The 23,718-nt window shown below is 42.3% G+C and overlaps 1 protein-coding gene across 10 annotated transcripts in view; it reads left to right on the top strand.

Moving 5' to 3' along the window:
- CYFIP2 (cytoplasmic FMR1 interacting protein 2) overlaps positions 1-23,718 on the top strand; it is a 167,728-nt gene that overhangs the window by 49,153 nt on the left and 94,857 nt on the right. For 4 of the 10 annotated variants that reach the window (XR_013229167.1, XM_077326425.1, XM_077326421.1 and 1 more), the window contains 8 exons: positions 1,373-1,474; positions 3,646-3,827; positions 4,083-4,179; positions 8,697-8,825; positions 9,860-9,964; positions 12,796-12,891; positions 15,547-15,638; positions 21,002-21,119. Coding sequence is in view for 9 of the 10 variants with exons in the window: in XM_077326425.1 (XP_077182540.1) it covers positions 1,373-1,474; positions 3,646-3,827; positions 4,083-4,179; positions 8,697-8,825; positions 9,860-9,964; positions 12,796-12,891; positions 15,547-15,638; positions 21,002-21,119 (921 nt within the window). In the remaining variant the exon portion in view is untranslated. Of the gene's footprint in view, positions 1-1,372; positions 1,475-2,791; positions 3,544-3,645; positions 3,828-4,082; positions 4,180-8,696; positions 8,826-9,859; positions 9,965-12,791; positions 12,892-15,546; positions 15,639-21,001; positions 21,120-23,718 lie in introns of those variants that run through there. The other 6 variants (XM_077326427.1, XM_077326424.1, XM_077326423.1 and 3 more) reach the window with 6 other exon arrangements.

Raw genomic sequence — 23,718 nt, 5'->3', positions numbered from 1 at the left:
GGGTTGTCTCCCATCAGGAACCTTGCAAACATGTAGTTTACTAACTCACGTTTGCAAACAGGAGATGGTGCACATTGTTCGCCTCCATGTGGCAATGGTCTCAGTCTTCTACTGTGTTTGCTACCCCTCCAAGTCTTGTATCATCTGCAAACTAGATTTTTTAAAACTAGTAGGCAAATAAGCTTCTGCCTGGACCATTTCAGGTTGGGTGTTCTTGTTCCACAGTCCTGATCTAAACTGAGTCTGCAGTACCGGGAAACCCAGCAGCTGCTCTTTGACTGAAGGGAATGAGAGGCAAGTTGAGGGGACCCTGATCCAAATCATTTTAAAAAGAAGCATCTATTTTGGCCCTGAGGGTTGGTTCTCTGTCTTCCTGCATCCTTTGAGCTTCCAAGGAAATTTACTTATTTCCTAGGAATGTTTGATATGTTTGGGTTTCATTCTTTGATTACTGAAGCATGATTCAGGCTAATTTTAATAAATATCAAGTATAAATCTGATGGAATGTACTGGTGAAGGGAATGGTTCTCAGGAGACAAACTTTTTCTTGTGCTTTAGTTGATGGAGCTATGGCATATGTGGGTTTCTTTTTCTTTCTAACTTGCCTGTCTTGGCCCTTGCTGGAATCCTCTTAGGCTTTACATATTTTAAGTGCTGTCAAGTCCCAGTGAACTTATGGTGACCTCATAAATGGGCTTTCCAGGCAAGTGAGAAGCAGAGATGGTTTGCTGTGGTCTTCCTCTGCAGAGTGTTCCTTGGTAGGTTTGGATCCAAGTATCAGTCTTGCTTAGCCTCCAAGATCTATACCGTTGCCTTCCTTCTCCATAGATTAAGATAATCTGTATAACCACATCACAAAATCCATCAATCCATCAAGCTATTTAATGTATACAAAGCAGTGCAAAGTACACTGTTTTCTAATATCATCTGTATTAGATTTAGTAATTCATTTTTTTCTTTAAAGGATTAGGAAACAATCATTTTTATTCAATTATTTTTAAAGAGAAATAAACTTTGAACTTAAAAGATGGACATTGCTAGTTTTTTTTAAATGCAGTTCAAAAAGTTGAAAACAAAACATTAATCATAATAAAGAGGAAACAGGATGAAATGTTTTTAAATTTAAATTAGAAAAAACATAAGGAAAAATATGACAGCAATATCTATTAGTTGAATTCAGTCCTTGTTGAAAGTAGCCATAAAATTCTGTCTCTGATGTTTATTTTGTCACTGTTGAAGCAAAAAAGCAGCATATATGCCAATAATAAATAATAATAATAATGATGATGATGATGATGATGATGATAAATGTGATGTCTTTTAGAATAATAATAATAATAATAATAATAATAAATGTGATGTTATCTTTTAGGTAAAGTGTAATGAACAGCCAAACAGAGTTGAGATTTATGAGAAGACTGTGGAAGTCTTAGAACCAGAGGTCACAAAGCTCATGAAATTCATGTATTTTCAGGTAAATACTGCATGAACGCCCTATATCCTATGCCTCAGCATGATCCTGGTTGCCCACCATGGTGAACAAATTTTATACTTCAGAGTAAGGCTGGAAATGCCATTAGTGATGTGCATTAAAGCTACACATTACCTGTATCTGTATGACAGACCTTGGGGGATGGGGATGAGGCAGTTTTTATCAGGAAAAATGCACAGGTTAAATCCAGTCTCCCTGTTTAAAAAGATCCTGTTGTAAATCTTCACCATTCAATCTAGCTGCAGCCTTAATCCTCTTTATCTCAATCAACCAAGCTGTACCAAAATTCTTACTTGATCTCAATCACTAGAGGTAGCAGAAACAACAAATGATAAACACATGAACACACATAAACTGCCTTACACTGAACTAGATTTAGAGCCCATTTCAGGTGTAAATGCAACAAGTACTAGAAAGGGTGGGGTAGAGAGTGTCTTGGCGTGTTGTGTGTCTTCCTCCCTCCCTCCCTGTGTTTCTCTATCTCCTTTGTGTGTGTTTCTCTCTGTCTGTGGCTCTATCTATCCATTTCTCTTCCTCTGTCTGTCTTTCTGTCTGCCGTCCTCCTAGTGTTCTACCCAGCCATCCACCCACGCCTGTATCTCCTTGCTCTCTCCCATCCATGCGTTTGTCTTCTGTCTGACTTTCTGTCCTTCTCCCTGTATTTCTCCCATCCCTTATCTCCCCCTCTCTTTCTCCTTCCTTCGTTCTTTCCTTCCTCGGTTCTATCCTTCCTGCCTCCCTGTTTTACGTTCTCTCTCTCTCTCTCTCTCTCTCTCTCTCTCTGTTTTCTGTCTCTGTTCCTCTGTCTTGCTGCCTCTCTCTCTCAATTGTCCATTGCTGTGTGTTTCTATCATATTTCCTTCTATCCTTCCAGGCATCCATCCCTGAATCTCCTCTCTCTTGCCCATGCATCCCTTTCTCTGCTGACTGTGTTACTTTCTGTTCTTCGTCGTTTATCTCTTCAATCCCTTTATCTCCCTTGCTGTCCTTCCTCCTTTCCTTCGTTTCTCCCTTGTTGTCTGACTTTCCTTGCTGCTTCGAGGTGGCAGCGGCAGAGCTCAGGGCCCCGGGGAGCCCTCGCCGCCCTGCCCCGTCGCGGCCATCACCGCGATGTAAGTGGACGAGCCGGCGGCGCTCTCGGAGAGGGCTGGGCGGCGGCTGCACTTGCCGCTGCTGCTGGCGCCGCGCTTCTCCCCCTCCGGCGCCCTGCATTTCCCAGCCTTCCCTGCAGAGGAAGCCCTTCTGATGACGCAGGGACTGACTCGCGGTGGCGAAATGTGGGAGGGGAAGAGAGGGGAGCATGTAAAGAGACCGCGCAGCCGGGTGGCCGTGGGCCCGGGTTCTGGCGCCACCAATGAAAACGCAGCCACCGCTGTTGGGGGGCAGGAGGGGATCTCCCGCGAGAATGGAGGTCGTGAAAAGGGTGCCTCTCCCCAGGACACAGTCGCCGGTTTTCCTGCGGAACTCAGGGCACCAGGGTTGACGTGCTTTGGCCATGGACTTCCAGATCTGTAGTGCCTTAGAGGAGAGGGGGTGAGGGCGGAGGCTGGCACCCCCCCCCCCCATCTCTCCACCTTGTGGTCTTGACTAGATGGACTAGATGGCCTGTATGGCCCCTTCCAACTCTACGATTCTATGAATACGCTGCCTCTTTTCTCTGCCAGCACTTGCTCCGCCGCAGCTTCTCGGATCCAGAGCTGAGAAAGGCAGAAGGGGGGCAGGAAGCTGTCCGGTAAAGAAGTGCGGGGCTTACTTCTATCTCGCACTCTCCCACGCCTATTTTTAAAAGTAATGACCACGGGGAGATTGTCGCAGGTGCTCTTTTATCCTAGCAGCCATCCAAAGGGACCGCAAAAGTACTAATGAGGAGCAAGGTTTATTTGGAGATGCTAGAGACTGAACCTAAAACCTTCCACATAGCAAGCGGATGCTCTACCACTGAGCCACAGCCTCTTCATCCCTTTCTTTCAAGTCAAGAAATGTAGACTGATGAATTTGAATTTTTCTACTTCTACCCAAACAAGAACTCTGAGAAATGAAAATTGAAGCTGGTAATGCTATGAGAGCCTAGTCAGAATCCAACAGTTTTCATCAGCTCCTTTGCCATCTCTTCCCCACCTACCCCCATTTGTTGATCTCTTGCTGTCTTTCAGCGAAAGGCCATTGAACGATTCTGTAGTGAGGTGAAGCGCTTGTGCCATGCAGAGAGAAGGAAAGATTTTGTTTCAGAAGCATATCTGCTAACTCTGGGGAAGTTCATCAATATGTTTGCTGTCCTGGATGAATTAAAGAATATGAAATGCAGTGTCAAAAATGACCACTCTGCCTACAAAAGGTGAGATGGATAAATGGCAGTGAATCTTTAGTCTGGCCATTATCAGTATGCTTTGAATATAGGTCTGTATGAATTTGATAGTCCCTTAGAATAGTCATGGAACAGAATTTTCTGTATCGTTATTCCCTAGGAACGTAGTTAGAATAAACCAATACTAACTTTACAAGACAGGCTCATTTTATTGGACTGTATTAGCTAACCCTATACTAAAGCAGTGATTCTCTTGACCAGCTAAGAGAATCTATTGTCTTTCAGAGCAGCCCAGTTTTTGAGGAAAATGGCTGATCCACAGTCTATTCAAGAATCACAGAACCTCTCCATGTTTCTAGCAAATCACAATAGAATTACACAGGTAGGGATCTTTTTTTCCTTTCTTTACAGTATATTTCATTTGCTTTGTCAGGAAATACAATTAACAATGTCTGTTTTCTAGAACATAGACTATTATTTTGCTCATATTTAGATGTATTAGGACAGTATAACTACAGAAGACACTAAAATCTTGCCTATAGTTCCAGATGGAAAGAAAGAAAGAAAGAAAGAAAGAAAGAAAGAAAGAAAGAAAGAAAGAAAGAAAGAAAGAAAGAAAGAAAGAAAGAAAGAAAGAAAGAAAAAGAAATTACCTCTCTTCTTTCTGTGCATTTGCTACAAGGAAATGTAGTAAATGGACTACTAATGGACTATGTGAAAGGAAATTCTGTTTGGAAACCTAACTGGACTGTGTAAAGATGGAAATTGTGTATGGATGGGCTTGGATGAGACAAATGTGTGTGGGATATGTGGGAGTAGTTACAGAGAAGGGGTTAAGGATAGAGCGGTGTACACTGTTACTTTTGGAGAACACCAGCTGCTAATGAGCATCACTGTTTATGAATCACCTAGAGCAATGATGTGAGCAAACAATTGTTGTTGTTAGGTACGAAGTCGTATCCATGGACAATGATCCTCCGGGCCTTCCTGTCCTCTACTATTCGACAGAGTCCATTTAAGCTTGCACCAACTGCTTCAGTGACTCCATCCAGCCACCTCATTCTCTGTCGTGCCCTTCTTCTTTTGCCCTCAATTGCTCCCAGAATTAGGCTCTTCTCCAGGGAGTTCTTCCATCTCATGAGGTGGCCAAAGTATTTGAATTTCATCTTCAGGATCTGGCCTTCTAAGGAACAGTCAGGCCTGATCTCCTCTAGGACTGACTGGTTTGTTTGCCTTGCAGTCCAAGGGACTCAAAAGAGTCTTCTCCAGCACCAGCGTTCAAAAGCCTCAATTCTTTGACGCTCGGCCTTCCTTATGGTCCAACTTTCACAGCCATACATTGCAACTAGGAAGACCATAGCCTTGACTAGACACATTTTAGTTGGCAGGGTGATGTCTCTGCTTTTTAGGATGCTGTCTAGATTTGCCATAGCTTTCCTCCCCAGGAGCAAGCGTCTTTTAATTTCTTTGCTGCAGTCCCCATCCGCAGTGATCTTGGAGCCCAGGAAAATAAACCCTGTCACTACCTCCATTTCTTCCCCATCTATTTGCCAGGATTTGTGAGGGCCAGAAGCCATGATCTTCGTTTTCTTGATGTTGAGTTTCAAGCCAACTTTTGCACTCTCCTTCTTTACCCGCATCAAGAGTGCCTTGTTCCCCTTTACTTTCTGCCATTAGAGTGGTATCATCTGCATATCTGAGGTTGTTGATATTTCTCCCAGCAATAGAATCATAGAATCATAGAATCATAGAGATGGAAGGGGCCACACAGGCCATCTAGTCCAACCCCCTGCTCAACGCAGAATAAGCCCAAAGCATCCTAAAGCATCCAAGAAAAGTGTGTATCCAACCTTTGCTTGAAGACTGCCAGTGTGGGGGAGCTCACCACCTCCTTAGGCAGCCTATTCCACTGCTGAACTACTCTGACTGTGAAAGTTTTTTTCCTGATATCTAGCCTATATCGTTGTAGTTTAAACCCATTACTGCGCGTCCTTTCCTCTGCAGCCAACGGGAACAGCATCCTGCCCTCCTCCAAGTGACAACCTTTCAAATACTTAAAGTGGGCTATCATGTCCCCTCTCAACCTCCTTTTCTCCAGGCTGGACATTCCCAAGTCCCTCAACCTATCTTCATAGGGCTTGGCCACTTGGCCCCAGATCATCCTTGTCGCTCTCCTCTGTACCCTTTCAATTTTATCTACATCCTTCTTGAAGTGAGGCCTCCAGAACTACACACAGTACTCCTGGTGTGGTCTGACCAGTGCTGTATACAATGGGACTATGACATCTTATGATTTTGATGTGATGCCCCTGTTGATACAGCCCCAAATGGCATTTGCCTTGATCCCAATTTGATACCAATTTGTGACTCATCTAACCTCGCCGTTCTCATGATGTCCTCCGCATACAAGTTAAATAGGCAAGGCAACGGTATACAGCCTTGTCGAACTCCTTTCTCAATTTTGAACCAATCAGTGATTCCATGCCCGGTTCTCACAGTTGCTTTTTGACCTGCATATAGGTTTCTCACGAGACAGATAGCATGCTCTGGTATTCCCATCCCTTTAAGAACTTGTCACAATTTGTTGTGCTCCACCCAATCAAAAGCTTTAGCATAGTCAATGAAGCAGAAGTAGATGTTCTTCTGGAACTCCCTAGCTTTCTCCATGTTCCAGCATTGCCCTTCTTTGGGATTGGAAAGTAAACTGACCTTTTCCAATCCTGTGGCCACTGTTGAGTTTTCCAAATTTGCTGGCATATTGAGTGTAGCACTTTTACTGCATCGTCTTTTAAGATTTTGAATAGTTCAACTGGAATGTTGTCACCTCCACTAGCTTTATTGTTGCTCAGACTTCCTAAGGCCCATTCGACTTCACATTCCAGGATTTCTGGCCCCAGGTCAGTGACTACCCCCTCGTGGTTATCAGGGATGTTAAGCTTGCTCTTGTATAGTTCTTCTGTATAATTTTGCCACCTTTTAAAATCTCTTCTGCTTCTGTGAGGTCCCTACCATTTTGGTCCTTTATTTTACCCATCCCTGTATGACATGTTCTCTTCATATCTCCAATTTTTTGAAGAGTAATCTGGTCTTCCCTATTCTATTGTTTTCTTCTATTTGTTTGCACTGTTCGTTTAAGAAGGCATTCTTATCTCTTCTAGCTATTCTCTGAAATTCAGCATTGTTGGGTGTATCTTTCTCATTCTCCTTGCCTTTCACTTCCCTTCTCTCCTTAGCTATTTGTAAAGCTTCCTCAGACAGCCATTTTGATTTCTTGCATTTCTTTTCCTTTGGGATGGTTTTAGTTGCTACCTCTTGTACAATGTCGCAAACCTCCGTCCATAGTTCTACAGGCACTCTGTCTATCAGATCTAATTCTTTAAATCTATTTGTCACCTCTACTGTGTATTCGTTGGGGATGGTTTTAGTTGCTACCTCTTGTACAATGTTGCAAACCTCTATCTGTCTATTTGTCACCTCTACTGTATATTCGTTAGGGATATGTTTTAGTTTATACCTGAGTGGCCTAGTACTTTTCCCTATTTTCTTCCATTTGAGCCTAAATTTTGCAACAAGAAGCTGATGATCTGAACCACAAACTGCTCCTGGTCTTGTTTTTACTGACTGTATAGAACTTCTCCATCTTTGGCTGCAGAGCACATAGTCAATCTGATTTCTGTGTTGACCGTCTGGTGATGTCCATGTGTAGAGTCGTCTCTTGGGTTGTTGGAAAAGAGTGTTTGCTATGACCATTGTATTCTCTTAACAAAATTCTACCAGCCTGTGCCCTGCTTCATTTTGTACTCCAAGGCCAAACTTGCCTCTTGTCCCAGTAATCTTTTGGCTTCCTACTTTAGCATTCCAATCCCTCATGATGATAAGCACATCAATTTTTGGCGTTGTTTCTAGAAGGTGTTGTAGGGATTCATAGAACTGGTCAACTTCATCCTCTTCAGCAGTAGTGGTTGCGGCATAGACCTGGATTACTGTGATGTTAAATGGTTTGCCTTGGATTCGAACTGAGATCATTCTGTCATTTTGGGGATTGTATACCCACTCTTTTATACCTACTCTTTTATTGATTATGAAAGATCATTTCTTCTGAGAGATTCTTGCCCACAGTAGTATACCTGATGGTCATCTGAATTAAATTCACCCATTCCTGTCTATTTTAGTTCACTGATTCCTAAAATGTCGATGTTCAGTCTTGTCATCTCTTGTTTGACCACTTCCAGCTTGTCTTGATTCAAGGATCTGACGTTCCAGGTTCCTATGGAATAAAAGTCTTTACAGCATCGGACTGCCTTTTCACCTCCAGTTCCCTCCGCAACTGAGCTTCCTTTCGGCTTTGACCCAGTCGCTTCATTCGTTCTGGTGCTACTCGTACTAGCCGTCAGCTCATCCCCAGTAGCATATTGGACACCTTCCGACCTGAGGGGTTCATATTTCGGAGTCATATTGTTTTGCCTTTTGAACCTGTCCATAGAGTTTTCATGGCAAAGGTACTGGAGTGGTTTGCCATTTCCTTCTCCAGTAGATCACCTTTTGTCAGAGATCTTTGCTTTGACCTGTCCGTCTTGGTTATCCCTGCACGGCATAGCTCATAGCTTCACTGAGCTACGCAAGCCCCTTTGCCATGTCAAGGCAGTGATCCTTGAAGTGGGGCAAACAATAGGAATGGGCAAATAAAATTAAGAACTACATTTCCACAACAACAAAATATTACAGTTTGAAATGAAGAAGTAATATTTTTGCATCAGTTCTGCAAGTCTGAAGGGAGATGTTTCTTTTCTATGCGGCAAGTGAATTAACTTTGTATGTATTAATTGTCTTTGCTATAGTCATTTACTTGTGTTTGAGTATTCTGTACTCATGTTTGGTTTGTTTTTTGTTTGTTTAAAGTGCCTGCATCAGCAGCTAGAAGTTATCCCTGGTTATGAAGAACTGTTGGCTGATATTGTCAACATCTGTGTAGATTACTATGAAAATAAGATGTACTTGACACCCAGTGAGAAGCACATGCTCTTAAAAGTAAGTTTCCTATCCTCAGATATATGTTCTTGGACTTTTCCTTTTCCATTGGGATTCTTTTCTTAAAAATTAATGTATTTGTGGCTCTTTGTCTTCCACCTTGCCTTTTTTCCTCCACGTGGTACTGCACTCGTCTATAAAGAGATAGAAAAATTAACAATTTTATATTCCCCAGGCCATGAGAAACAGGGCTAAACTGACTAGGGAAATAGGGCTAAATTGCCTGTCCTTACATTTAATCTGTTATATTATGTACTAGAAATATAGCCCATTGCACTCTTAAATTCAATGGGTGCTAGGAGCGGGCTGGAAGGGGCTGTGGCAGGGGGGCCCTCTCCCCTGCCCCCCTTCCACCCCAGCCTCCCTGCTGGGCCGGCACGTCTGTGACGCACCGGCCCAGCTCCTTTGCCGGCCGTGAAGCCCTCTCCCCCCCCTTCCCAGCCCAACCTGAGGAAGGAACTGGGCTGGCACGTCTGCGACACGCTGGCCCAGCTCCTTCCCCGGTCGTGAAGCCCTCTCCCCTGCAGTCTGGGGCAGTCTGGGGCTCAGGAGGCCAATCAGGAGCTGCGTTGTGCGCGACTCCCAATTGGCCCCTTGGGCCAGGGCTGACAATTGGGGGGGCCAATTGGGAAGCACTTTGCGCCTCCCGATTGCCCCCCCCCCCAGACTGTCAGTCCTGGGCTGGGTGGGCAGTCCGGGACTCGGGGCCAATCAGGAGCCGCCCTTTTCTCATCCCAGACTGGGTTCACCCCAACCCCCCTTACTGCTTTATTTATACCCCTCCTGGAGCAGTGTAAAGATGTGGGAGCCAAACATTTCAGTGGAGATTCCCTAAGAAAATGGGGGAGGGGGGTTGGTGTCATGGATCCATGTCTATCCTAACAAGCATCTCTTCTTGAATATCGTATTTCAGAGGAACAAAGAAATCAAGATCATCATAAATAAATGGTAGAAATGTTAGCCTTACATTCTGTTTTGCACTCTTTTAGGATCATAACATAGGTGACAACTGAATTATTTCATTTTTCTTTTAGGTGATGGGTTTTGGTCTATATCTGATGGATGGAAATGTCAGTAATATTTATAAACTAGATGCCAAGAAGAGAATCAACCTCAGTAAAATTGATAAATTCTTCAAGGTCAGTGTCTGAATTTGTTTCTGTTTAGAACATGTTCCAGAAGTGCTTTTGCTCACTGTGCTTGGCCGTCTGTCAAGGGATAAAGTTCATACAAGGTCTGAAGAATTAATTGGTACTCTGGGTTGAAAGGCACAGGGGAAATATTCAGGGTCTGATAATGTGGTGAGCTGGAAAGCTGTGTCTGGCTGAGCAGATGTCATAGTTTCCATGTTGGGCTGGTTTCACTTTTGCTAGTTTCACCTCTTAATAAGATCACTATTTGCATCTGTTATGTTTCTTTGATCAGTAGATCTCTAACATCAGTTTGCAGCCTTTCTGAATGCTTGTGTTCCACTTTTGCAGCAAGACTACAGTATAAATTGGCTCCACCTGGAACTGCAGAGGATGCAGTTACACTCTGATAGATTCTTTCTCTGGATTGTTACCCAGTTTTGTGCAGGCTGTGATCTGACATGCTGAAGATTAATTTCCTAATTTGAAAATACTGCATTTTTGTTATTATCAATGATCTGATTAGGGTGAAAGATGAATTTAACAATTACTTTGGTAACATAATAATATACTACACAGTTGAAAACGAATCACTGCGAGAACTTATTCTTTGAAAGTATGTTTAATATCATATGGGCACCAGTGCTGTAAAGAACATTGTAGAATTAAGTAGGAAACAAAATTATAGGATCACAACACTCAGGATGGATGATGATGATGTTAGCCATTCAGTCAAGTCTGACTCCTGGCGATCCTATGGCACAACTGCTGCCACAATTTCCCATCTTGCACTGCTTCTTTTAGTTGTTTAATGTTCTGACTGGTGTCCACCTAACCACCATGTTCTTTGTAAGAAGGGACTAGAAAACAAGACACCCACCAATACCTGTCTCTTTATGACCGTCCAAACCATATACTGCGAGAAAGGCAATGGTGAAAAAAAATCCAACTTTCCTCAAAATCAGAGGTGCAAAACATTTAGCAAAATTTTGGATTTACTCAGATTTAATAATAATAATAATAATAATAATAATAATAATAATAATAATAATAATAATAATAATAATAATAATAATATGCTTCCACATAGTATTTGATCCGGCTCAACTACATTTGACAAATGGGTCTTTTTCCAGCTTCCACGTACCAACATGGTGGATTTGTTTCTCTGTGACCTTTTCTGCACCAGTGGTGCTGCACCGGTCTGCTGCCAGATGTTTCAGCTGGGGCACGTCGCCCTGCCTCTTCCTAGGTCTGTACAGAGGAGCATTTTCCTTGCTGGACAGGGTCTGCCTCCAGATGTGTACCTCCAGATGAGGCAGCTGCGTTGGCAAGGTTCTGCCACACAGCTTCGCTGCCAGGGGCATTTGTGTTATTTTTAAAACAATGGGATTGCGTAATCTCACCGTTTTAAAAATAACATAAATGCCCCTAGCAACTCTGCCTGGACCATTTATTGTCTCTTCCAGGATACCGTAGGTCAGGTGTGGGGGGGGGGAAGTGATAGGCTGTCCAGTTCTTGATGGAGCCTGGGGCAAGGAAGGGAGTATGGAAGACAAATACATTTATGCTATGACCTCCAGAAGAAATTAGCGAATTAATACAGACATAGTTCTTACTGTTGCAAAAACCCTTCATAGAATCACAGAATCACAGAATCATAGAGTTGGAAGGGGCCATACAGGCCATCTAGTCTAACCCCCTACTCAATGCAGGATCAGCCCTCAGCATCCTAAAGCATCCAAGAAAAGTGTGTATCCAGCCTTTGCTTGAAGACTGCCAGTGTGGGGGAGCTCACCACCTCCTTAGGCAGCCTATTCCACTGCTGAACTACTCTGACTGTGAAAATTTTTTCCTGATATCTAGCCTACATCGTTGTAGTTTAAACCCATTACTGTGTGTCCTCTCCTCTGCAGTCAACGGAAACAGCATCCTGCCCTCCTCCAAGTGACAACCTTTCAAATACTTAAAGAGGGCTATCATGTCCCTTCTCAACCTCCTTTTCTCCAGGCTGAACATTCACCATAAAAATCAAATTAGTATAATTAATTTTACATTGTTCACCTGCATTAAGGTCACATGTAAGACAGGTCCTTGAACTTGTACTGAATCAGACTATTGGTCCCTCACAGTCAATATTGTCTACTGAGATGAAGTGGCTCTCCAGGGTCTAAGGGAGAGTATCACCTACTGCCAGAACCATTTTAAATTGAAGATGCCAGGGATTGAACCTGGGATCTTCTGCATGCAAGGAAGAGGCTCTTCTATTTCTGGAGCCAGCAGTCCCTCCCTAAGGTCTTTTGGACATGTGTCATTCTAACCTAAAATACTAAGACATCATTCATCTGGCAGATATAACATTATATAAAACCTGAGAACATCAAGTTTAATTTGCTTCCTATATGTGGTCAGCACTCAAAGGTGTGCAAGGAAGATTTTGTCCAAATACATCAGGACCCTTGAACATATATTTACCATGTCAGAAATGTTACTTATCATGAAGAAACCAGGAAAAAAATTAAAACCTGACTTTCCCATGGTGCTCATATTGTTTGATTTTGTCAAAATACACAACATGACCTATGTCTACATGAGAATTTTTGAGCAAACATTTACCATGTCAGAAATGTGACTTATCATGGAAAAGCAAGAATCTGTCTTTTCCATCGTGCCCATGGTATCTGAAGAAAAATATTTCAAGAGGCCATTGTGCCCTCTGAGTTCAGTAGTACACTTCCTGAGACTGTGAATTTATATCATACATGATGCCTGTCCAAATTTGATATCATTTATTTATTTATGTTATTTACATCCACCTTTCTCACTGGAACTCAAGGCAGATTTCACATGGGGAGTCAGTACAATCAACAGAATGGGATTGTCAATTCAATAGGATTTTAGAAGTCTGGAACCATCAGAAAGTACTGAAGAATAGTGTAAGTATTAACATGATGCTTACAGAACAAAGTCTGAGCCCAGTATTTAAAACCAGCAACGATTCATTCCGGATCTTCAAGTTTAATACTTGATCTTAAAGATGCCAGTAGTCTCTTTGTTCTCTTGCTTCAGACGAACAAACACCTGCATCTATCTTCATGATACTTACAGTAAGCTATACATAGCCATATGGGCCATAGTCTGTAATCACTTATCCAAGGCAGTTTGTTGGACCCCTGGCTTCATAGACTGTTCTTCTAGTTCCATCTGTTGGCACCAAGAAAAACTTTTGAGGAAATCCCCTGTTTCCCCTGAGGAAAAAGAAGAACTTTTGAGGAAATTCTGGTGTTCTCATCGGGACTGAGTTTGGGAGGGGTGTAGAGGGTTACTCCTTTTTTTTTCTGAGAGGGGGGAAATCCAGGTTAGGTCCAGCTATGCTGGGAAAGATAAGCCAAGTGTGAGGTACAGAGAACCCCTATTGCAATATACCACCACAGTGCCTCCCAGCGCAAAACAAAAGTCTATTCTTCCATATGACGACAGCAGCAAGGCTAGTAGATGGAAGATGCAAGACCTACCTTCAATAGAGGATTGGATTACCAAGCTGGCAGACCTGACCAAAATGGCCAAACTGACATTGATAGACAATGGAAAAACAGATGAAGATTTTCAAGAACTCAGTCGAGAGCGTGGCTATCTGGCTGGTATACTGTCTGCCCAATGTGCTCCCAGATGTCCGGCCGTGCCTGCTGGAGGCGGTGGTCACCTGGGCGTTGCAGTATCCCAGGCTATTTGTCCTCGGGGACTTCAATGTTCATGCGGACGCACCATCCCCAGTACTTGGTGCGGATCTGGTGTCATCCATGGTGACACTGGGGATCTCGTAATTTGTTGCTGGGCCCACCCATCACGCCAGACACACACTCGACTTAATCTTTGGTGCAGGGATAAAGGTGGTTCTGGATACGGCTTTGGCTGTGCCATGATCGGACCACTATGCCCTGCGGGCCCGGCTCAGGATACCACCCCCTCCCCAATTGGGCAGGGGGTGTATTTTTGCCTGCCCGTGGAGACTTATGGATCCACTTAGTTTTTGGAATGCTCTGTGACAGTTCTGTTTTACCATCAAGGTTTGGAAGGCACGAAAGGCCAAAGTCAGTGGGCAAAGCCTCTGCCTCTGCCAGGTATTGGAATAACTAAGACTTTGGTTATCCACATCATAATGGGCCACAGGGGTGACATGAAAGATCTATAGAAGTACAGATTATTTATGCAACTCATTTTCTAAAGGAAGGGACAAAGAAATAATTCTGATCTCAAGCAAATTCCATTTTGAACCATAAATATAAACCTGTTAAAGAAGTCCAGACTGTCATTGCTTCCTTTTGTGGGTCACTGGAAGCTTTTGATCATGGTGGCTTCTCTACATTCTAGTCACTGATTAAATATGTTGACATCATGAAACTGACATGCATCTAATCTAAAAGTAACATGAATGCAAGCTGAAGTTCTAAGACCATTGTCAGTATTCATTATTGAATTTAAAAAATGGAAAATGCGGGGGGGGGGGAGTAGGTTATCATGAAGTGATCATTCTGAAAGCTCCATCATGTACAGAACTTTTTAGGTAGATCTAGTTTGAATTTATTCCCTAAAAAGCTTTCCATCTCCCTGACTTTTATGGTCAAAGGGCTCTGTCTGGTACCTGTTGTGCTGATAATTTTAGACAGTTTTGTTATAGCCATGGCCATAGAAAACATTGTGATTGCTGCTGGTTTCTGGAAGCACAATAGGAAGTAGCTGGTTAAAGAGATATTTCCTGTTAGCATTTCTATGCCGAGCTACTCTAAGCCCATTATAATCAGCACACTTGGATTAGAGTAAATCTGTATTGGAATGTATTGTTAAACATCTGAATCATTGTATAATTTAATGTTTAGTTTTTAATATTTCCCAAGGATGTAGTGACATTTCATAGAATCTTAGAATCATAGAATCATAGAGATGGAAGGGACCTCCTGGGTCATCTAGTCCAACCCCCTGCACTATGCAGGACACTCACATCCCAATCGCTCATCTACTGTAACCTACCACCCCAGACATAACTCTCTTCAGAAAGAAAATGCTCATCACACCAAAAAATCTAGTTGAAATTCTTCTCATGGTTATTTTATTTTATATTTTAGATAGTTATAAAACCAGCTTTTTCATTAGCATCTCTGGTTTTTACCATGTCAGAAATGAGTGTGTGAATCTGGCTTGAAACACTATAGTAACCCATGCCACATCACCTAATTACATTTATTTAGTTCATTCTAAAAGTTCACAGCACTCTATGGGGAGATTGTTCTGGACTTTTCTTTCTTTCTTTCTTTCTTTCTTTCTTTCTTTCTTTCTTTCTTTCTTTCTTTCTTTCTTTCTTTCTTTCTTTCTTTCTTTCTTTCTTTCTTTCTTTCTTTCTTTCTTTCTTTGTTCATTTGGATTTTTATACCGCCCATTCTTTACAGCTCTGGGCGGTTTACATGGAACATTTATGTAATTTTACATGGAATGTTTCCCCCTCTTTTTGTTTTTTTCTGGTCTTATGTGTTGCTCTCTCAGACCCATAAGGGAACCTCTGCCTCATTTAAACCATCTTCTGTTTTTTCTTCCAGCAGCTGCAGGTGGTTCCTTTATTCGGCGATATGCAGATAGAACTGGCCAGATACATTAAGACCAGTGCTCACTATGAGGAGAACAAATCCAAGTGAGTGCCTGCCATAATGTCTCTTGGCTTTGGTGTGTCCTGGTCAAGAGAGGAAGTTGCCAAGACATTTGCAACTCTCCTGCTCTCGCGTGTAAGGTCTTTGCATGGGTGCCTGTGAGTGTGTGTCCATAAGGTTATGATCCCAGGCATGACTCCATACAAGTGAGTACTTAAATGTGTGGTGTATTTGGATTCATTCTCCATCCTCTCTGTCCCATACCTGGAATGGAAATGATCAAACAATTCTGTGTAGAACTAGGCATTCCCTATGGTTATTAAAACAGGCTTAAGCGAACCTACCATGTCATAAGAATGAATGTGCCCCCCCCCCCAACACAAAGAACAATCCCAATAGATGTCTGGTCCACAGTCTAGTGCTTTTGTCTGTGCCTCTGTGCAGACTGCTGCTGATATTATTCTTTGACCCATGCTCTTTATTGCTGCCATCTTGAGAACTGCTTGTTCCTCTTTGTGGCTTGCTCTTATATGTGACCTGCACCTCAAACTTCCAGGTCAGGTTATGCCCTGAGGAGAGAGAGTCTGGCATCTTCCATGAACTTGTCTTAGGATCATTCTGAAAGGCAGCCCTGTAGTAGATGATGTGATATCCGACTCTCCTTCTGAGGTGCATCTTTCAGGGAAAGAAAATGGTCTCTTTTTCTTTCCAATGACTGCAAGGCCGTCAGTTGCTATCTCTGATAGGTATTTAGAGGTGTCACAACTCTGTTCCTTTAAGACCTCCCAGATGGGAAATAGGCCTTTCATTGAATCATAGAATAATAGAGTTGGAAGAGACCTCATGGGTCATCTGGTCCAACCCCCTACACTATGCAGGACACTCACATCCCAATCGCTCATCTACTGTAACCTGCCACCCCTTTGCCTTCACAGAATCAGCCTCTCCATCAGATGGCTATCTAGCCTGTGTTTAAAAATCTCCAAAGATGGAGAACCCACCACCTCCTGAGGAAGCCTGTTCCACTGAGAAACCGCTCTAACTGTCAGGAACTTAGAATCATAGAATCATAGAATCATAGAATCATAAGAGTTGGAAGGGGCCATACAGGCCATCTAGTCCAACCCCCTGCTCAACGCAGGATCAGCCCTAAGCATCCTAAAGCAACTTCTTCCGGATGTTTAGATGGAATTTCTTTTTAATTAATTTCATCCCATTCGTTCTGGTCTGTCCCTCTGGGCAAGAGAGAACAATTCTGTTCCATCCTCCATATGGCGCCCTTTTAAATACTTAAAGATGGTTATCAGATCCCCTCTCAGTCATCTCCTCTCTAGGCTAAACAGACCAAGCTCCCCCAACCTTTCTTCATATGTCTTGGTTTCCAAACTCCTCACCATCTTTGTTGCCCTCCTCTGGACATGTTCCAGTTTGTCAACATCCTTCAATTGGGGTGCCCAAAACTGAACGCAGTACTCCAGGTGAGGCCAAACCAGAGCAGAGTAAAGCGGTACCATCAACTCCCGTGATCTGGACACAATACTCCGTTTGATACAGCCCAAAATTCCATTTGCCTTTTTAGCCACTGAGTCACACTGCTGACTCATGTTCAATGTATGGTCTGCTAAGACTCCTAGATCCTTTTTGCACATGCTACTGTCAAGACAAGTCTCCCCCATCTTATATTGGTGTATTTGGTTTTTCCTACCTAAATGCAGAACTTTACATTTGTCCCTATTGAGCTTCATTTTATTCAGTTTAGCCCACTTCTTGAGCCTATCAAGATCATCCTGTATTCTGTCTACAGGTGTGTTTGCTACCCCTCCCAGTTTAGTATTGTCTGCAAATTTAATAAGTCTCCCCTCTAATCCCTCATCCAAATAATTTATAAACAATGCAGAGAGATCCTTGGGGTACTCCACTTGTCACTGTTTTCCAAGAAAATGCTGAACCATTAACATGTACTCTATGGGTACGATTTGTCAACCAGTTATTGATCCACCTGACAGAATTAGGATCCATACCGCATTTTACTAACTTGTGAACAAGAAAATCATGTGGAACCTTATCAAAAGCTTTATTGAAGTCCAGATAGACTATGTCCACGGCAATCCAGATAAACTATCTCCTTGGCCTTTGGCTATGGATTCTCTGACTGGCATTGGAGAAACATCTGTACTCCTTGTAAGTTTGTCCTCATCTTGCGGACTAAACCTCTGACTTCTGGCCTCCTGTTGTCTGTTTTCTGTTGCCTGCTACCTAGTGCTTGCTGTATCCAATTGTTTCTACACTGCACCTTATTTGCTTAGGACTTCACACCGTCATTCTGTAGGCCTCAGGTATACTACTACAACACATTATTTTTGCCCCAAACCAAGCCGCTGTTACTCTTCTTTCTCACCCATTCTGCATGCTTTTCCAGGATCCTGCCCCAATATTTTGCTTAAACCCAGTCCTATGTAACTGCACAACTCCTCTTTCCCATACACTGTGGCCTCAGCCAGAATTGAACGCTTGAGGCTTTGCTAAACAGGACTCATGAGGAATTTGCAGGTGGCATGTGGCTAGATGTTTCTGTAGTGACCAAGTGACAATTCTCATGTCCAATTTGTCCTGGAGAGTATGTGATTGCTGTATGCCATATTAGCCATGGATATTGATGATTATGAGAGTGTGGCTGGATGTGTGCATCTAATATATCTGAAAACAAAGGTATGCCTATAAATATTTGTGTGCACGTATACTATAAATATATTGTAAGTCTCTGTATGTCCACTGTTCTTGTATGCTTTTCTGTTTGGTGGCTGTGAGTGTTAGAATGAATGGTCATGATGTGAATGTGAATTAAGTGTGCCTGCTCTGGATAGTTTTTATCCACATTTTTCAGTAGAGGGTGTAAAATCCTCCAGAGCATGGACACCATATTTTCTTTTTCTGTCCGATACTAAGGAAGATAATCAGGAAACAATGTAGGAATTTTCAAGAGACTTTCAAGGGGAAATATAGTGTGAAACTGGAGCTCAGGTTCACTGCTTCTTTTAGAGTCTCATTCAAATGGCTTGATCATATGGATTCAGATCACATGAAATAAATTTGAAAATGGATTTTGAGTACCATAGCATATGCACAATAACATGGCTCTGTGACCTTTGCGAGCATTGTCTTTTTGAAGGGAAGTCCATTTGAACTTTTGTCAGACTCCATTAGCACATATGAGCAGATCATGGATAGCCTCTTGAAATGAAAGTCTCCTCACAGTTGTGTTTCAAAAAACCCATCAAGTGATCATTTACAAACTTGTCTGTCTTTCTTTTAAAAAAATTCTGAAAAATGTTTCACAAAGACTAGTTACAATGTTTCTCTGGTATCATCAAAGTTAAGAATGCTAGCTTTGTAACAATATTGGTCCACATTTCTCAGATGGTATATAATATTCTCCACTTACATTACCCTACAGAAGTTAGCATTGTGTTCCTTTAACTTTGGTTACTTTTGGAATACAGTAAATATAAGCCACCTATGTGGAATATATTTCCTGCTGCATCTTGGCTTTAGATCAGGAGTCAAGACCCCATGAATTCAAAGGTTACAGGGTAATTACATATAGAAAGTACTCACGAGTACACAAAACCAGAGTTTTCAGTAACTTGATGAAAAAATTCAGTCACCGTTCTTTGGATATATATTCTGAGTTCTGAACTACCTGATAAATGATTTCCCTCACCAGTATGAATGTGTGGTTCCTCACTGATCATCCTAACCTTTCCTGCATTACTGCTAAACTCTGTTGGATCCTAACTTAACCTGAGGTAAATTTAGAAGATTTATGGAAGCTCTCTAACAATGTGTCTGTTTAATCCCATTTCTGATTACTTCAGTTACAACCAAATGGTCAAAATATTTCTTTCTAATATTCCTCCTATACTAATCGTACCTTTCTCATTCAGTTTCCAACCAGAGCAGCATGACCTTTGAGGCGCTCTCCTTCTTAGGAGAAAAAGATTTCATACACAATGGTTTCCAAGAGTTTTCCTGTGTTCCTGCACTTCCATATCTTTCCTTTTATTTTCCTCTCCCTTACACATTTTACCCTTGTTCTGAGATGCAATTAACTGTTTTTCTTGCATGGAATTTTAATTCTGCATTATGAACTAGATTATATATGGCAGGCATCAAAGTATCTGATCATCCCTGTTAACTTGCCGATTCCTTTGCGGGAAGCGAGACACTGAAAGGGTAAGAGTGAAGTTAATGTGATTAACAACTGGATCCACCACAGTGACACTAAGAAAATGTAGTTTATCTCCCTACAGGATTAAAACATGCTTGGTCTACATAGTACTGATGACTCAAAACAAATAGTAGATTTTGAATTATGAAGCCTCATTTGGGGAAATAATCAACAGGACTACCATGAGATTATTTTATTTAAGAACTTTTGTATGATCATTTCAGTTGTGAGATCTCTGGCTAATCAACACTGTGGAAGGAAAAATGATTGGTTCGTAGTCGAATTTGCAGATAAGCTGTTTACACCACTGTAGTGCTTTTTAATGAGCCAGAAAGGTATTATTTATTTATTGTAATTATATACTGCCCTCCCCGAAGGCTCAGGGCGGTTTACATGAAACAACAAAATGGTGCAGGTAGCATCACTCTAGTAACAGTAAGGTGGTAACAACAATAACATTAACATAATAACAATAACAACAATAACATTAAAGGAAGGTGGAACTGCAAAGAGCCTTAGCTGAACTCGTACTGAGACCCAGTGGTTGGGCGGATTCGTGAACATTTTCGTGAAAATTACTCATTTCACTTTGCAGCACAGATGTTTTTTATTGGTTTAGTTGTAAGCAAATATCCTAGAGCTGATATAAAATATTAAAGAGACATTCCTTCTACTTTTGGCCTTCTTTACAAGATACATACCAGTAATCAGTCTTCCAGTTCTGTCACATATTTACTGAAAGGTCATAATACAACTGTTCTGTTTCTTGCCAAAGGCATTGCAAATGTCCAGCTTTCTCCTAACCTACAAAACAAGCACAAGATAGTTGAAACTAATTCATTAATATCTGGATTGCTGTATGAAAGGGCCATCCTCTGTAAATCTTTAACATTATTATTTATTTAATTAATAAATTTATTCAATTTATAGACTGCCCTTTGTTATAAAACAATAAGATCAATAAAAGGATAAAAGAATAATATATGTTCCACTTATGTCGCACAGAGTCGCACTCATGAACACAGTCTGACAAATGTTCATGTCTGGGTGTAGCAGCAAGCTATAGTGGGTATAATGGCATATCCAAAGAGTTATGAAGCAGAAATATCTCAGGAGTTAACTTATTTTACAGTGTTATTCCCCCTGCCATCTACTTAAAGGCCTTGATTTTCTGCCCAGGTGGACATGTACTCAGAGCAGCATCAGTCCCCAGTATAACATCTGTGAACAGATGGTACAGATTCGAGATGACCACATTCGTTTTATCTCAGAACTTGCTCGCTACAGTAACAGTGAGGTAAGTTAAAACTACCTGTAGATTAAAGGAGGCCCTAGGGGAATTCTGGAGATAAAACTAAGTGTTGTGTATGGACTTCAGTAAATCTCCAATGGCCAGGAACTCTCAGTGGGTAATGAGGGACAAAATTTCCTCACTTTCCTCCCCTTTTTGGGCTACTAACTACTAACTCCGCCTTCTCTCCAACATCTCCATTGCTATGGTTCTGGAGATGAGGGAGGCCCTGAGTTCTGAGCCCTGAGCCTGAACAACTGGGGTGCAACTGTCAGATTGTGAATCATCACTTGGCAGGGTAGATGTAGCCTCCTGCAACAGACTGTAGGTAGCTTACTGTGAGCTAAGCCCTTCTTCCTGTTCTTTTTTCCCAGAGCCTTCTGCTTCTTCCAGGTCAGCTATGCCTGGTTGATCCAAAAGAAGTGGCTCCTGTTAAACCATAAAAAACAGCCAGATGTAGATGAATCATACAAGTTACGTGGTTTCAAGTCCTGCCCCCCCCCCCGTAAATCCTTCCTCAGTTAATCCTCTCCTCCCCTTCTCTGACAATCTTCATCTATTTCTTGCTTCCCTCCCCTTCACTGTTACTATCCCCATAATTTGTTTATTAATGACTAGCCAGCCAACAATTTGTGGCACCCTCTATAGGCCAGCAGAAAATTTCAGTCTTGCTGTATACGGATGATATGGCCCTTTTCTCTTTCACCAGAGTCAGACTAAGTAGGTGTCAGGAACTGGGCAGAAGACACCCTGCAGAAAACTTGTCAAGCCAAACCTCGAGACCACCAGTTGGTGAAATCCAAAAGGAAGCTTTATTCCAGGTTTTACTGCAAAGGTGCTATAGGCAGAGTTCATTGAAGAAAACGTCTTGGCAGAGACAAGGAACAATAAATCCTAAGGGGTCTTTATATACCAGACATTATAGGGGAGGGGGATGAGTAGGTACTTAGGCAGGAAGGTACAAGGTGAGAAGGTGCCAGGACGGGAAGGTACAAAGGCAGGAAGGGTCATTGGTTCCCAGTGGTTCACAGAAGCAGAAGAGATTAAACAAAGGTGGCAAAATTATACAGAAGAACTATACAAGAGCGAGCTTAACATCCCTGATGACCACAGTGGGGTAGTTACTGACCTGGAGCCAGACATCCTGGAATGTGAAGTCAAATTGGCCTTAGGAAGTCTGAGCAACAATAAAGCTAGTGGTGGTGACAGCATTCCAGTTGAACTATTCAAAATCTTAAAGGACGATGCAGTAAAAGTGCTACACTCAATATGCCAGCAAATATGGAAAACTCAACAATGGCCACAGGATTGGAAAAGGTCAGTTTACATTCCAATCCCAAAGAAGGGCAATGCCAAAGAATGTTCAAACTACCGCACCATTGCACTAATTTCTCATGCTAGCAAAGTTATGCTCAAAAATCCTACAAGCTAGGCTCCAGCAATATGTGGACCGAGAACTTCCAGAAGTACAGGCAGGATTTCGAAGCGGCAGAGGAACTAGAGCTCAAATTGCCAACATACGCTGGATCATGGAGAAAGCTAGGGAGTACCAGAAGAACGTCTACTTCTGCTTCATTGACTATGCTAAAGCCTTTGATTGTGTGGAGCACAACAAATTGTGGCAAGTTCTTAAAGAGATGGGAATACCAGAGCATCTTATTTGTCTCTTGAGAAATTTATATGCAGGTCAAGAAGCAACAGTGAGAATTGAACATGGAATCAGTAACTGGTTCAAAATTGAGAAAGGAATTCGGCAAGGCTGTATACTGTCGCCTTGCCTATTTAACTTGTATGCAGAGCACATCATGAGAAATGCGGGATTAGAGGAGTCACAAATTGGGATCAAGATTGCAGGGAGAAATATCAACAACCTCAGATATGCAGATGATACCACTCTAATGGCAGAAAGTGAAGAGGAACTAAAGAGCCTGTTGATGCGGGTAAAGGAGGAGAGTGCAAAAGTTGGCTTGAAACTCAACATCAAGAAAACAAAGATCATGGCATCCGGCCCTCTCAATTCCTGGCAAATAGATGGGGAAGAAATTGAGATAGTGACAGATTTTATTTTCCTGGGCTCCAAGATCACTGCAGAAGGGGACTGCAGCAAAGAAATTAAAAGACGCTTGCTCCTGGGGAGGAAAGCTATGACAAATCTAGACAGCATCCTAAAAAGCAGAGACATCACCCTGCCAACAAAAGTACGTTTAGTCAAGGCTATGGTATTCCCAGTTGCAATGTATGGCTGCGAAAGTTGGACCGTAAGGAAGGCTGAGCGTCAAAGAATTGAGGCTTTTGAACTCTGGTGCTGGAGAAGACTCTTGCGAGTCCCTTGGACTGCAAGGCGAACAAACCGGTCAGTCTTAGAGGAGATCAGCCCTGACTGCTCTTTAGAAGGCCAGATTCTGAAGATGAAACTCAAATACTTTGGCCACCTCATGAGAAGGAAGGACTCCCTGGAGAAGAGCCTAATGCTGGGAGCGATCGAGGGCAAAAGAAGAAGGGGACGACAGAGAATGAGGTGGCTGGATGGAGTCACGGAAGCAGTAGGTGCAAACTTAAATGGACTCCGGGGAATGGTAGAGGACAGGAAGGCCTGGAGGATCAT

Source organism: Paroedura picta, chromosome 3, assembly GCF_049243985.1.
Source record: "Paroedura picta isolate Pp20150507F chromosome 3, Ppicta_v3.0, whole genome shotgun sequence".
Lineage (NCBI taxonomy): Eukaryota > Metazoa > Chordata > Lepidosauria > Squamata > Gekkonidae > Paroedura > Paroedura picta.
Note: the sequence above shows the minus strand (reverse complement) of the source record. Positions and strands in the feature narration are given on the sequence as shown.